Source organism: Brienomyrus brachyistius, chromosome 2 (genome assembly GCF_023856365.1).
Source record: "Brienomyrus brachyistius isolate T26 chromosome 2, BBRACH_0.4, whole genome shotgun sequence".
Classification (NCBI taxonomy): domain Eukaryota; kingdom Metazoa; phylum Chordata; class Actinopteri; order Osteoglossiformes; family Mormyridae; genus Brienomyrus; species Brienomyrus brachyistius.
The window spans coordinates 4,490,120-4,506,076 of NC_064534.1; the positions used below are offsets into that span (position 1 = coordinate 4,490,120).

Here is a 15,957-nt window from a genome sequence, read left to right on the forward strand (position 1 = left end):
CATGGTGCATGAGAAATTAGGTATGTTTGTGAGAGGCAAGGTGCTAAGGAAAATCGATCCTGAGCTTAAAGTTTTGTGGAAAGTAAAGAATAAGTCTCCAAGTATATTGTTCCCGTATGCGTATCCCAGCCACTAAGGGCATCTTAATCTGTTGTCTACTGTGTGTTTGCGTACATGCTTCTGTTCTGCAGCTTGTATTTCCGTGTGACTGATCGCCAACAAGCGCTTTCAGCAGATAAAGTAGGACAACACAGGTAGAGGATCAAAGCCTGAGCGAGCGTTACCTTTATTTATGTCGAAATATTAAACATATTTTATACATGATACTTACATATGATATTTTGAAAAATAAAAGATCGGTTGTGTTAAGACAACATAAATACCCTTAAAAAAATTCGTCGGTCCGTCTTCTAACCGCGTTTACTGGTCAGTGTCACAGGAGAGCCTGGTGCGGTCCCCAGACAGTGAAGCATGAGGCTGTGGCGCACCCTGGACGGGATGCCAGTCCATGACAGGGCACATACACATACAGTGAAAACATACATGAGCTGAGCAGTGCTAATGCAGACACTGCAGCCAGGAGAGCTTCAAGAAGCCTCTTCACATCCCTTCCATGAAATCGCAGGTCCATCAACTCACCACAAAACGAATGTGAAAACAGCAGCTCCATCGGTGCCCAGCACTGACACACGGCACTATTTGTCACATTCTCTCTGGTTTTTCCGAAGGTATCAGTAATATTGCATAAGGCAGAGTTCAGTAGTTCAGCTGCAATTTACATCAAAACTGGGGCTTATTTTCGTGCAGAGCCAGTCCTTAGGATTAAATTAGGTTTTTGGTACAACTTGAAATTGATTTTATCATATAGTTTGTAAAATTAGGACTTGCCATTTTTTTCAGAACAAAAAAATATGTGTCATCAAGATGTATATTAGGTGAACAGAAATTTAAATATGTTACTATGTTTTCTATCCATCTTCCAACCACTTACTGTGGTCATGGTCACAGACAAAATACAATCAATGACTTAGCAAAGCCCTGATCATTGTTATTGATATATAAGAGAAGTGTCAAATCTGTACCAAGATGTGTCTGTGTGCCCTGCTACAGGCTGGCATCCCACGCAGGGTGTTCCCCAGCCCTGTGCTTTCTGGGTTAGCAGGATAAGAGGTTGGAAGATGGATGAATGTTATTGTGAATTTCTGTGTGGGGCTACAGTATAAGTCTAGGGCTGGTTATATGTTTGTTTAAAGTTCATTACAACACTGTAAATACCCCTGCAGTTGAAAAAAAATGTTGGAAAAGCAGTCGGGTTTTAAAACGAGTAGTTTTCCTGCTGGATATACGCAAACCTGAGAGAATGAGTGACCTACAGATATAATATAGATCAGCAGTCAGTTTGATGGTTGTTATCCTCCTCGAATTTTTATGCAAACACTCCTGCTTATAACACAAGTTAGACAGGTATTAAGGTGTGGATGATTCACACACCGCTGTTGTCTAAGCAGTTTAGTACCTGATGTGTTCCAAACAGAAAATGTTATACTGCTACAAAACTGAACTATGAAATCATGTCCTTCTTGTAAAAGGTAGATATGCTGTTTGTTTCTTCAACAAATAAGATTTCAGCTGCTATATGAAGTGTCTAAACATTAGTTCAGACATACATATTCAAATGTTCATTTTTTTTTCCTGAGAGTCAGTGACTTTCAAGTTCACTTATTCACATATAACTTATTTTGCTGCCTACTGAGTAAAAAAATACTATTGGCTAACTACATCTATTGTTGATATTAAATACTAATTGATACTGATATTAAGGCCTTCCACCAATACTGAAAGGATGTAAATGTGAACATTGTACCATCGTGGAAGATCTAAAGATGATTCACAGTGTTCTTTCTGGAAACAACGGTGGCACTTGGAAATGCTGTCTCCTGTTCGCTGAGGCTGGTATAACATATGAACACCAGAGGGCGACAGACATTAATGAGGACGTTCCAACACACGCCAGTCCAGTGTGGAAATGCTGCTCTTCCACAGGCTTGTTTAAGACCTTCAGCAACCAAAAAAGTCAACTCCAATATAGCGGGGATAGCCTTCCAGTACCTTCTTTTTCACTGGGTCAAACTTCCAGTACTGCCTTCCACTAAGAACGTTGGCGTAGCCTGTCAATAACAAGGTGTGAAGAAGAGGGGATCAAACAGGTAGCATTTGTTATTAATAGTTAAGAATCATAATTAACTTATAACAGAGGCTTAGATTAGAACCTTCTGGCCTTTGGAAAGTCTCTGCTGAACCTGTTCTCTCCTTAACTGGATTTGGTCTCATGGATTTAAGTTCCAGATTCTGATTTGTTGAAGTTTCCCTTCCAATATATATATATCTTCCATCCATCCATCCATTTTCCAAACCGCTACAGCAGCAAAGTCATCATTACGAGGATTGCTAATTGGTAATGTTCACTTCAAATGTCTCTGTTACCTTGCTGGTCCTGGAAGGCTGCATCGATGTTCCTGGGGAATCCTCTCCAGTTCTGCGTGCTGTATGGGTGTGGACTTTCCACCATCTTGTTGGAGGTATCGAAGATCCAGTATTTATCGTCCTTGAAGAAGTAGGTCCTCTGGTCTTGGCTTTTACTCCATGAGAAGGTGGCCTGGATATCGGAGACAGGAACTCCCAGGCTCTTCATTGATTCCGGGCCCCTGACCCGATTCTCAGCATCGTAAACCCAGAAATTGTAGCCTGAAAGGACACAGGTAGAGAATCAGAAGGTCGCTGGTTCAAACCCAGCCTCAGCACGTCTGCGGGTCCTTGAGCGAGGCCCTTAACCCCCAGCTCCCTGGGCGCCGTTACAGGTAGCTGCCCTTTGTGGACAGCTTACTCTACAAAGAGCAAGTTGACGGAGCCGTAAAGACAATTTCCCCACGGGGATCAATAAAGTATCTATTATTATTATTATAATACGATGTTTGTATGTGATCATGAGACCCGAATCTTCCTGTTAGCTTTTCAGTCTGTCTGAGACTGTATGAAATGCTTTTATTTTATATGATTTGATCCTGTTGCTATTAAGATGGTACCGTTGTCAGCACATGTTATGGTTGCAAATCTAAGAATTAATGCCAGTTCCTTCAGTGATATCCTCAGCTATAACTGGCAGAGAAAGTATCCAGTTATTATGTTAGGTCTACAGTATATGCTCTGTAGGTCATTGCATATGCTGACGTCGCTCCACTTCTTGCTTTAACGTAAACGAATGGATATTGAACTGCAAACCTTCGACAGTGTGTTTCTAAAATGTGATTCAGGCAGCCAGACGAATAAGAAGATGGCTTGAACAACATGGCCCAACCTGGTAGGGAGGCCCATGCTGAGATTCAATATGAAGAGTAGGAGGAGAAAAAAATCTGAATTACAGATTTTTAGAAAGCAAATCAAGCTGTAGGGTGAAAGATCGACCAGATGGGTTTTTAATGATCGACAGGCCATGTCTGTGTTTTGATTTTGGAAAATCTGCCTCTTCCTGGATGAGGCCCAGGAACTTCAACATCACCCACCTTGGAAGAACCATATCATTCCAAATATGTCCTCAAAGGCGGCATCGATTCTCTTGGGGAAGCCAGGCCAATGGTAGGCTGCCAGCGCGGGGTAGCCGGTCTGGAGGTGCCCATCTCGGAGACGCCACACGTAAGCAGACTTGAAGAAGAAGAGGTCCCCTCGGATGACGGACACTGCGTCAAAATCTGTGTGGCAGGCATCAGGCTGCAAGACAGGGCACAACAGTCATAATGCTCTTCAAGAAATGGAAGATGTACGCCAGTGCTGTGTACAAGAGATCTGCTGAATGATCCAGGTATTTAGGAAATTGTACAATATTTGTAGAATATAATGCTACATTGCTAATTGCTGGGACAGACTCTGGGCTCATTGTAACCTTATCCCGGAGAAGCAGTAATGAAAGATGGATGGATGGATGGATGGATGGATGGATGGACGAATACACAGGGTACTTGGAACTTGGAAATGAGTTCACAACTACTACTGTACGGGGATGTGTTGTATGTTTGCATGCAAAATCTCTGTTAGCCCATCCATCCATTTTCCAAACCGCTTATCCTACTGGGTAGCGGGGGGTCCGGAGCCTATCCCGGAAGCAATGGGCACGAGGCAGGGAACAACCCAGGATGGGGGGCCAGCCCGTCGCAGGGCACACTCACACACCATTCACTCACACATACACACCTACGGGCAATTTAGCAACTCCAATTAGCCTCAGCATGTTTTTGGACTGTGGGGGGAAACCGGAGTACCCGGAGGAAACCCCATGACGACATGAGGAGAACATGCAAACTCCACACACATGTGACCCAGGCGGAGACTCAAACCCAGGTCCCAGAGGTGTGAGGCAACAGTGCTAACCACTGCACCACCATGCCACCTCTCTGTTAGCCCATATGAAAGAAAAATATTTAAACATTTATTTGACATATATGTCTACAGTATATTTCACATTAATCAAATATTAAAATTTGGCCACTTTACATATATTTATATATATTATGTATCTTCCGTATGGGTTGACATCACATATATTTGCATATATGGCGAATTTATTGCACGTATTTGGACATTTGTGCCATGTATGTAAATATATGTGTTGTTTTCCCATATGGAAGACAAATACACATACAACAAGTATATATACCAACACAGTAGACATGTATGTCAGATATATGTTTAAATATATATATTTTTCCATATGGGAAGGACTGTACATCTAAGCACATTTGTGTTACTGGCCACATAAGGGGCAGGGTTTGTTACCTTAGCTGGAGTGATTTCATTGGTCTCCGTCATATATGGTCTGACGATGGCGGGGGGCCGTTTGCCATATAAGGCCTGGATGCCCTGCTCGTCATCCTCAGTCAGAGCGACTGGGTCAGTGAAGGTGTAGAACGGTGACATGACGGCGTCGGGGACCATGGAGTGGTGCAGGCCCAGCGCATGGCCAAACTCATGGGTGGCTGTGTTGAGCAGGTCCATGCCTTTGGGATGGGAGACACAGTGACCTCCTGCTCCTTCCATTCATTGGCAATGCATCGCTTCTTCTCAGAGGAGAATTCAGGTTCAGAAAGTACAAATCCAGACCAAGATTTTGTCTCAACCGGCCAGTTCAGTATAAAGAGTCAGTCACAAAGTACTCAACTGGTTGGTTGAAACAAAATCTTGGTCTGGATTTGTACTTTCTTGAACCTGAACTTTGCACTTCTGCTTCTTGTACAACATGCTTGTACAACATTATATACATATGAACATTCTATATATAGAACACTGCTCCCAAAAATGGCTGTACAGCAGTGTTTCTCAATCCGCTCCTCAGGGTCCCATAGTTGGGCCATTTTTTTGCTCTCTCTGAGCTCCCTGTCCACATTTTTGGCTCCCTCTGAGCTCCCTGTCCACATTTTTGCTCCCTCTGAGCTCCCTGTCCACATTTTTTGCTCCCTCTGAGCTCCCTACAGGGAATTGGGAGAGAGAAAAAACACGGACTATCCGTAGGTCCACAAGGACTGGACTGGGAAACATTGCTTTATTTTATCCAAAATCCAGAGAACCTGGGTGTATTGCCATCATTAACAAGGGATCTAGAATGGATCCATTTCACCCCCTAAAGCTGCTTGTGTTCTTGTTCTTCAGCCTTGATGTTAGTGTTGCACCTCCAGCACTAAATTCACTTTCTAACCGTGAATAAACGCCGGCTTTGCCTGCTCACCCTCACGATTCCCCACAGTCCAGTTCTCATCGGCATCAAAGTGGATGTCCCCTTGCCTTGGTGTGCCGGGGAAGAAAGCGTGAGCTAGCACACCTCCAGGACCATCAAAGGGAAATTCATCTTCATGCCTCAGCCTGCAGTCAAATGAAGGACGTCAGTGACATGCTCTTCGTCAACATTAAGACAAAAACTCAGATTAAATTCTATGCAGCCTTCTTCAAATACTTGCAGCCATTTTTGGCCTTGTATACAGCTGTGGAAAAATTAAGAGATCACTCTATATTTTTAAACAAATCTGCATTTTTGTAATTTTGCTTCTGCTGGCAGAAGGCTATGCTGAGCAGCAGGTTGCTTCCAGGTTCAAAATTTGTAAGATAGCAGGACACAAGAATAAGATGAAGCAGGAGACACTGGGAACGACCAGAAACCAGCCAGGTGGAGGGTGGAAGTGACTTTCTAATGCCGGAGATGACCGTTAACTTATGACAGTGTCTCATGAATCGGAGGACAACATTAAGTGATCAGGACTCGTCACAAGACAGCCTTGTGTAGAAAGCAGCTGGCAAAACACAGATCTGGACTGATTCCTTTCTGCTTCTGGCCTGAGGGAATGAAGCCTGAAAATATATAGCATCTCACTGAGGTTCCCACCGGCAGCAGCAAGGTGAGAGCGATGAGTGGCAGAACTTAAAGCTTGTATACAAACAAATTGGACAGCCCTGGGGGTATTCCACAAAGCAGGATTTCCCAGTTAGCTGGATAGCTTAAGCCTAACGTTGAAACTGGTCAATAGGAAGACAGGTAAGTGACATTCCTATTGGACAATCTTAACATTTGGTGTACATTATCTGGCTTATGAAGAAATCCTGCTTTGTGAAATACCCACTGATCATGCAGATTTGCAATCCAACAATAAAAGGTGCAGGTCTTTTTAGAAACACTGGATGGAAAACCTGCAAACAATTGCATTGATATATTGTGAACCTGACGTTGGTCTCGGGCAGTTTGTGTCCTCATGTTCTGCTCAGGACAATGCAGATGGAACCCTACTGGGGCAGGACAAGCTCAACAGCCACACATCATCATCAGGCCATCATCGGGCGTGGCCTCAGGGAGGGAGAGGGCACACGATAAGCGTGCAGCATCAGAGCCTGAAGGGTAGCTGGTAAAGCTGGTAAAAGACTTGTTTTTGTTGAGGTTTGGGACAGAAAAGAAAACATTGTTGCCACTCTAATTGCTGCTGTTGTTTGGGTGGATTCATGGGAACCAGACCACAGCCTTTGGGGAAAGGAAGACTTCGTTCTGAGAAGCAAAAGTGGAGCTAAGTGGCAGAAGGACATCAGATATTTTTCTGCATGTTTTCATTAGACTCAGAAAACATAGATCCTGGGGAAACACAGCAGAGACCTGAGTGACAGCCTGTTAACTGACACATCCACAGATCTGATTTTGTCCATTATTCCAGGCTTCATCAGAAAAGTCTCTTGTAGGAGCAGGAGTTGTGGTGAAGGGGGCGGCAATGAAAACTCACCTTAGCTACAGCACATGTTCCATATGTTTTGCATTTTTGCTTTTGTCCTTGTGTCCTGCCCCACCCAAGCATTCAGTGGTGTGCACTGGAACTGAGCCACCGGTGTGTGAGAACATTTACAAAGGCTGCCTTAACAGGCATGAAAACATCCTCACAGCTGCTTCTGTTAAACTCTCAGTTCTGTGGTCACTCAGCTCCCCCTGCCACAGGGGTAGAGGGGACCGGCCCTACACTTTTCCAGTTTTGGGTTAACAAAATCTGTGTGGATGTTTTATTGCAGTTCAGGTGTTGATTTAATTATGTTTGGTAAACGTCCACATTCATCATACAACAGACAATTTGACTATTGAAGCAGAATGCTTGGAGGTATTTTTGTTGTATTATGTCATGCTGTAGGCTGTGGCTTGTTGCAACGTGCCCCTGGCGATAAGTAAACTAGCAGCCCCCCAAGATGATAACACTTCTGCAGAAATTGTGGAAAAAACGAGTTGCGGTTTTGCTAAGGGCATGATAGTTGAGGCCCGCATGCGGGTAATGACAGGTGACACAATGTGTGACGGTACAATGTACGTGTTGAACACATCGTGCAGTGATTTTCAACACCCTCCGAGTCCCTATTGACTTGGTAGTACCCCAAACAATTCACTGGGGATGTACCGGATGAGTCCCTATTGACTTGGGAGTGCCTCGGATGAGCCATAGTTTGCTTCCAGGACTGGGAAAAATAAGTACCAGTTAAGCATGAAATAAACCGGAAAGCACATTAACATATTTTGAATCCCATGGTGGTTAGCTTATGAGGGTTGTGGCCTCGCACCTCCTGGGTTGTTTGTATTATTCCTACACTAGGCTCTCTATATGGAGTTTGCAGGTTCTATCTGTATTCCTTTGGGTCCTCCCTGACAACCTAAAACCCTTCAGTTTAGGGCATTGTGTGATTGCTCTGTGTCTGCCTTATGATGGGTTCCCACCTGTCACTATTTGGGACAAAAATAAGTTAACATTTCACAGGTTTATTGTGCGGTGTTTCTGCAAGGGGTCTGCCACAATCATGAAAAGCAGTGTTTCACAATCAGGTCCTCGTGGACCTGCTGACAGTCCATGTTTTGCTCCTTCTCAGCCCCCAGCAGGGAGTTGGAAGAGGGCAAAAAGGCGGACTGTGTACCCCCCAAGGACTGCACTGTGAAACACAGATGAATAGAACAGCGTGGTGCTGAAAGATGCTGGGTTTGAAAGCCGTTACCTTCAGAGCGCGGGCAGAGGCTTAGTCTATTGAGCCACACACTGCTCCGAAGGCTTACACTAGAAGGAAGACCCCACTCCTCCAAGCTCTGATTTATCAGCACAAGTCTCTATCAGTTGACCTAAAGGAGTTTCAGATTGCATTTTCAACAGAGTTGCACTCTACTTGATTGTTCACCCCTGGGTCTAAGCAGAAACCCCCGTCACCTGAGGAAGTCAATGGTGATGTCAGAATGGTCCATCGTTGACCTCGGTTAGGGTGAGCTGGCTGACTTTGCTCCACATCTGCTGCGCCTCCTTCATGACCCAACGCACTTTCTCGTGCTTAAATGGTACGGGAAATTCACGATTCTGAGGAAGAGATGCAAGTTATGTTTCATTTTCTGATGGTGCATACAAGTACCCATGATGCTTTGCTACAGCTACGCTTCTTCGTCTTTAAGCTGTCACCTTCTCTACTATCTGAGCTCAGCTTTATTTGATTTGACTCGTCAATTAAAGTGGAAGTGTGGCGTTTATGTGGACAGCTCACAGAAGGTAGGTGCTGTAATCTCTGAGCTAATGCTTGACAGCAAAGACATCCCAGTCATAGAATATTCCTAAGCATGCCGGACTAAAAAGATTCAGACACCTTTCTGAGAATTTGAGAAAGAGCTGTGGCATGAGGTGGGAGGGGGCAAAGAAAGTCATTGATTTGCTTTTTTCATGCAAGCAGACTTGATGTTTAGCTGGGGGCTGGAATGTGACAAGTGTGCCTCCCCCCCACCAGCGCAAGCTGTGAACCCGCACTGGAATCATTTTAGTGAAAAGGAGCAGGTGGTGAAAAACAAACAGGAAGGATTTGGAAACCATGGACGTGATCACAGGAAGAATTCTGTAATGGGGTGTTTTTGCTGACTATTCTGTTTAAATTTAAACACACTAAGATCAAATGAGCAGAACTGAGGAAGCCCTACATTCTACCTTCTGCAGATCATTCTGAGAGGTTATTTGGACGTTCTTACTTGTAGGTGAGGTCATTGTTCAGCCATTTCTTCCCAGTGAGCACAAACCGCCTTTGTCGCCGTTGCCCTCGGTGCACTGGGGAGTCTGGGACACCACAGCGGGGTCTCTGCCTGGGCACGGAGCCACTTCTCCAGGGTAGCCCTCCGTGCAGGTGTCCCCTGACCCGGGACTCCTTCAGAGTGTCCTGTATGTGAGGTAGCCCCCTATTTTTTTTCAGGTAGTTGTCATGTGATTTCTCCAGCCATTCCTGGAAAATCCGGGAAGGAGCGTTAGGGATAAGAGGTGCAGCAGGAAGGTCAGTGAAGCTCAAAGATTCATCAGATCACAGAGGCAATAACTTCCCTGGAAAACAAATAAACGTCACAGCTTGTAATTAGCTCCTCTCCTCGTGCCATGAATTTCTCTACATTCCACATCTCTCTGAGGTACCCAGGTCTCATGGGATCATCAGCACTTAGGGGAAAAAGAGAATTCTAGTGAAATGATAAACTGGGCAGATGCTACTCTTGGATTCCTGCTCGACGTTATCCTTGCTTGACTTCTTGTTTTGTCTCCAGAGCCTCTCTTGTTGCTATCAGGAAGCATGTGGAGATCAAAATAGAAAAATATGATGGGGAGGATGATGAAGATGATACTGATGCATATTTTTGTCTCCCTGTACTAAAGGCACAGTTCCACCAGGTTAATGTTCCTAGACATAAAGATGAAAACTTGGTAAAGAGTGGACCCTGAATCCATGTCTCGCCTGAGTCACTTGTCTTTCCTTTGCAGTCCTGGTTAGTTGAGGATAGAGAAAGCACTGATCAGCTGAGTCTGGTTTCCTGAGACTTTATCTGCCACTGTGGGTGACCATATTCAGAGGAACTGACATAAAAGATTATGCTCCTACTCATGTGCATCCCTTTCTGCATCCTGTCCCATTCTCTGCACCTCTGATTTCAAAGATGTTTGCAAAGCCAATAATAGAGGATAGCTGCAAAAATGACAATTGTCTCATAACTGTTGCATAGCTGTCACATGGTCCAAACAATCTCTCCTTTACTATTTGAACTCATCATCAACGTCTAGGAAATATACATTTTCCAAATTACATAAGTTTGTGGGTGGTAGAAATGACCGACTCGCACAGAACAGAGAACTGGTTCTGTAGATTTATATGGGTACAGAACAGGTCGACTCTCTGATTGGCTGTTATTCTTTTTAACCGTCCTGCACTGGAATCTATACCAACTTCAGAAAGCAAATCTGTGACCTGGGGTGAAATATACAACAGAATGGTTAGTGTAAGTAAAGGAACAGAAAGTTCAAATAGAAAATATTTTGCCTGGCACCCCATCCGACATGTACCCCCTGTGCTGCTTGGGATCACTCAGGCCCCCCCCATGACATGTTTGCTGCAGATATGTCTGTTGGTATTTGGATGAGATTAGTTAATGCTACAGCTGCTGGTCAAATAGACCATTTATTTCTCACCCTACGTTCACTTTCTTGTCATTCAGCATGTTACGATGACAAAGGCAATAGTGCGCAGCCAGTATACCTCACCGAATATGACTCAACGACTAAATGAGTGGACAGGTGGTCACATCAATCCTGTATGGCACTGCAGTTTGTCCACAATGGCACTGCTGATTCTCCTGTATGGCACTGCAGTTTGTCCACAATGGCACTGCTGATTCTCCTGTATGGCACTACAGTTTGTCCACTATGGCACTGCTGATTCTCCTGTATGGCACTGCAGTTTGTCCACAATGGCACTGCTGATTCTCCTGTATGGCACTGCAGTTTGTCCACTATGGCACTGCTGATTCTCCTGTATGGCACTGCAGTTTGTCCACAATGGCACTGCTGATTCTCCTGTATGGCACTGCAGTTTGTCCACAATAGCACTGCTGATTCTCCTGTATGGCACTGCAGTTTGTCCACTATGGCACTGCTGATTCTCCTGTATGGCACTGCAGTTTGTCCACTATGGCACTGATGTTTGTCCTGTATCGCACTGCAGTTTTTCCTACTGTCCCCACATGCACCTTTAGCATAAGAATTTCACCGCATTCCTCGGAACACTTGAGCAACAAACCTTGAAACTTGATGTTTTTTGTTAGACTGGGGTGCACTGCCTTCATTTGGGGAGGTCGAATAGCCCATGTCAGACCACCTATGGAAAAAGCTCTCTTTTGACAGGCAGATTCCCTGTGCCCCTGTTCGGCCAGAGTCACCACTGGTCCTGATGCCAGACATTAATATCCTGGATATGGCAGGCTTGCGTGTTTGCCGATGATTTGGCACATACACAGGAAGTAATGATAAGAAGCTAATGGGGGGGGGGGGGGGGGGGCTCACGGGATCCCTTGTATCTATTTGCCTCATAATTTGCTTTACTGCTCCACAGCACAGACACTAGGCAAAGCATCAGCTGGCAGCAAAACTCAGCACCAGCAGGTAAACCCTCACATTTCACAGTCTTTCTTTTTTCCTGATACTCCTTATAAATTACTTTTTGCAGCCTCCTCTGTTTATTTTTGTTGAATCTCATACAAAGTTAGAAAACAATATATATATATATATATACACACAAGCTGGCATTATATGAAAACATTGTGCAATTTCATAAATTCTCTGCAGTTTGCTAAGCATAGCCCTTCCACCCTTGGAAGAAAAAGGAAATGTCACATAAGATAAAGAACGTCCAGGAGGCAGGAAATCCATTTTGAATAAATATTTACCCATGATAAATCCAGAGAAGATATGCCTAATTCCATCAGAGTGCACAAAACCTGATTACAGGGAGTTCAGAAATTGTTTCACTAGGACAGGAAGAGACTCAGTAGATGAAAAGATTGGTTCAGAGCTGCTGCACGTCCCTCCTTTTTATGTCCAGATTTTATTATTTTCATTTTTTTTTTGAGCGGAAGTCACCCACTAGCCGCAAAGCTAAGCGGTCACAGGATGCTATTTGATTGCTTCTGTAACCTACCAATAATGTCACCTGCCGTTTCCCGCACTGAGCATGTGGTCATGGAAATGGTCGGCCACAGCTTCCGAAATGTAAGTAGCAAACAGCCTCTTGCTATCGTCATGCATAACATTCCAGGATTGCGATCGGATGATTTCCCATAGCCCTCAGGGACAACCCACATGTTGAATTTAAGTTTATTGTTCGCACTGCATGCAGAAAACTCAAAGCAAACATTACAGCACAAGACAGCTGCCAATAACAGCCTCTGATGTATGCTGCATAACGTGCGTATTTAAAGTAAAATCTGCAACCATTTTCATTCTTCGCACCCTTACGCTACAATCTTTGCAAAACATTTTCACACTGAGACCATTAATTAACTGGTATTGTCACCAGAAGGTCAATCTAAATGGATTTTTTTCTCTGAACAAGCCCAAGCTGGGAGTTACACACGTTTTCCAGCCGTCACATGTCAAGCTACAGAGAAATACTAATCTGCCTTATAACACAGAGTGGTTAAAGGTAAAGAGATGCATGGAGTCAGATTCACATGTGTTTTTGCATCCCTTGACCTTGAGGATAACGGCAAGGTCAAGAAAAGACCAACGTCGTGATTTTCCTCTGTATGTGTGTCTGCATGCATGCATATGCCCTGTAGTGGACAAGCACCCAGTCCAAGATGTTGCCTGTCCTGTGCTATAGGGCAGTGTTCCCCACCCTAGTCCTCGGGGAACCCCCCAGACACTCCACGTTTTTGCTCCCTCCCAGCTCCCAGCCAATCAGGAACACCGAATACCTGGTGCAGGCCCACTGGGAGCTGAGAGGAAGCAAAAACATGGACTGTCCGGGGTTCCCCGAGGACTGGGTTGGGAAACACTGCTTTAGGGGATCAGGGGTGCAGCTAGAAATTCTGATGGACACCTTCAGTTTAAACAATATAGGTCCAGTGGTAGAGAGAAGTTCCCAGTAGTGTTCCCCAGTTAGTGGACTTTCCCGAGCAGGGCGGAGGTCCCCCAGCAGTAGATTTGGGGGCTCCTGAATCTACCAGGGTATCCATGCCCCCGCTCCCCCCCATGTCTCTGAATGGGATTCAGTAATGACTTTCCACAATCCCATCAGGACATGCAGTTATGGAAGATGGGTGATGCACAAGTCCCACTAGGAAAATGTTAGTTTTCCTTTCCACAAACCCCTTTTCAAACAATCGACTTTGTGTGACCATTACTCACTGAGTATGAATGCTCTGGTGATTCCGTTAACAACGGGGAACACCTTGTCTATGCTGTGCTTTACAGACACAACAGTGAATGTGAGAAAAGAAATTCCCAGGACTTTCCCCCCCCCCCCCCCCCCCCCCCCGCCCCCACCCCACTCATTCACAGCTGTCCCACTGTTTTATTTTTCCTTTTTTTAGTCCTGTTGGGCATCCTCTCAGCTACGTAAATGGAAGACAGTAATCCGTGAAACCTCTCACAACTATTTTAAAACATGCAAATAATTTGGGAGAATGGGGGAAATGAGCAATATCTGTCATAATTTAATAATACATAATAATAATAAACAAATGCATTTTACTAAACGGCAAACCTGCTGTGTAACGACGTAAAGTTATGGTTTTAATTAAATATGTTCTAATCGCCAACGTTGTCATCTGACTTTCTTTCTTTAATTTATTTGTCTTTTCTTTTCTCTGTTTATTTGTATTATTCTGTCTTAATGGTGTATCGCGGCACAACACGCGCCTTGGGGCGACTCTGTTGTGAAAGGCGCTATATAATAATAAGCTGAATTGAACTGAATTGAATTGAAGTAACGGTTTGCTGCAAGTGAGATGCCAGGTATCCGTCTGCTAGCGCTGAAAGAGCACCTTGGCAGACATACGAGTTATTGCAGCTTCTATTCAGTCTCTGGAGTTTAAGATCGTACTAGATTTACTCGAGCGTCGCAAACTTCAAACATAACTCTGGTCAATTACAAACACAGCGGAAGTTTCGCCTTGGTCAATTTAAGAGTTGTCAAGAAAATCAGATGCTTAAATCCCAGTAACTGGAACACGTTAAAAGTACTTTTTATTTTATTTTAATTTGGTGGAAAATACATATAATGTAAGAATACACTTTACATATATCGCAATATATTATTTCTTAACTGTACTTTGCTGTTATTAAGACATACCTTAAATATATTACAGGTGCAGGCAAAATTTTGCAACTGCAAAGTATTTTTTAGTACATGTACATACTTCCAAATCTTAATTCCAGTGCTACATCCCTTCGGTGAAAAGTGAAGTGCGCGTTTAGGTATTTAACGATGCTGCATGCAGGGCTAAGTTTTGCATTCTAGCGCAGGCGGCTCACATTGACTCACCGTCGCTGACTTGTACCTGTTGCCGCTCCTGTCCGCTATCGGTACGGAGTGCAGACACAGGAAAAAATGGAGCAGAAAGGTTCCGCACATGATGCTGGAGACAGGCATCATCGCTTGTGTCGGGACGGACCTGCGAGACAGCCCAGACGCTGGGGAACCGGGATAGTGACGGGTGGATGTCCTTCTGCAGGGGCTTTTATACACTCTAGTCTTGCTGTCTTCTATCTTCTAGTTATGGGTCCTTTTATGGGTCCCGATGACAATATCATTCAGTAACCCACGTGATTTTTTTAACCCCAACATTGCTGCATGAATATCAGGGACTGACTGCCCTGTAGTACAACTATTTATACAGTGCAAGACCGTACTGCAGATAAACAGCGCAACGACGGTACTGCTAGCAAACCTATATATTGACTGATAAAACTTATAGACGTCCTATTTAATTTACGTTAGTAAGTTAATGGGTTAATAAATAATTGGTAGTAATGGGGGCATGCTTACGTGAGACGAGATGGCCGAGTGATTATGGCGATGAACTGCTAATCCATTGTGCTCTGCACGCGTGGGTTCGAATCCCATTCTCGTCAACACTTATTGGAAGCGCAGCCTATGCCTAGTGGAGACCTTCTTTGTTGAAGGCTGCTTCACAGCCATTAGCTTGTGACGTGCTGTTTGAACGTAGCTTGAAGAAAACCCTCTGCCAAATAAATTTCAATATTCAATATCATGTCTGTTGACTTTGCATGTTCTCTCCGCATGTACCAGTACCCCCATATGGTAGCCATACCAGTACCCCACTGTACCACACAGCTGTAAAAGCTCATTTTTAATTACTGTATGAGTTACAGAGAACATACTGTATAAAATATTATGTGTTGCCATACATAATTGGAATAAGAAAAATTCTTGATAGCCTTATATGAACCATGTGGGGTTTTGCACATGGGGTTTGCTGGCTGCACGCCAAAGCATCCAAAGGAATGGTGAAAACACTCCAGATAATTATATACTAGCAGCTGATCTATTAATGTGCAGACATTTTTATGCACATATAACAATCAGTAATAATTTATGCTT

The 15,957-nt window shown here is 44.1% G+C and overlaps 1 protein-coding gene and 1 non-coding gene across 2 annotated transcripts; one reads left to right on the plus strand and one right to left on the minus strand.

Moving 5' to 3' along the window:
- Positions 1-257: 257 nt before the first annotated feature.
- Positions 258-15,161, minus strand: mmp11a (matrix metallopeptidase 11a). Its single transcript, XM_049004649.1, is given in 10 exon segments — positions 258-2,168; positions 2,485-2,745; positions 3,561-3,765; positions 4,828-5,048; positions 5,774-5,907; positions 8,754-8,782; positions 8,784-8,869; positions 8,872-8,897; positions 9,551-9,798; positions 14,878-15,161. Coding segments are annotated over 10 exon segments (1,431 nt in total). The 5' UTR covers positions 14,989-15,161; the 3' UTR covers positions 258-2,058.
- A 224-nt stretch (positions 15,162-15,385) lies between these two features.
- On the plus strand, positions 15,386-15,467 carry trnas-gcu (transfer RNA serine (anticodon GCU)). Its single transcript has one exon. It is a non-coding gene; the product is annotated as a tRNA-Ser (tRNA).
- The last annotated feature ends 490 nt before the right edge of the window (positions 15,468-15,957 follow it).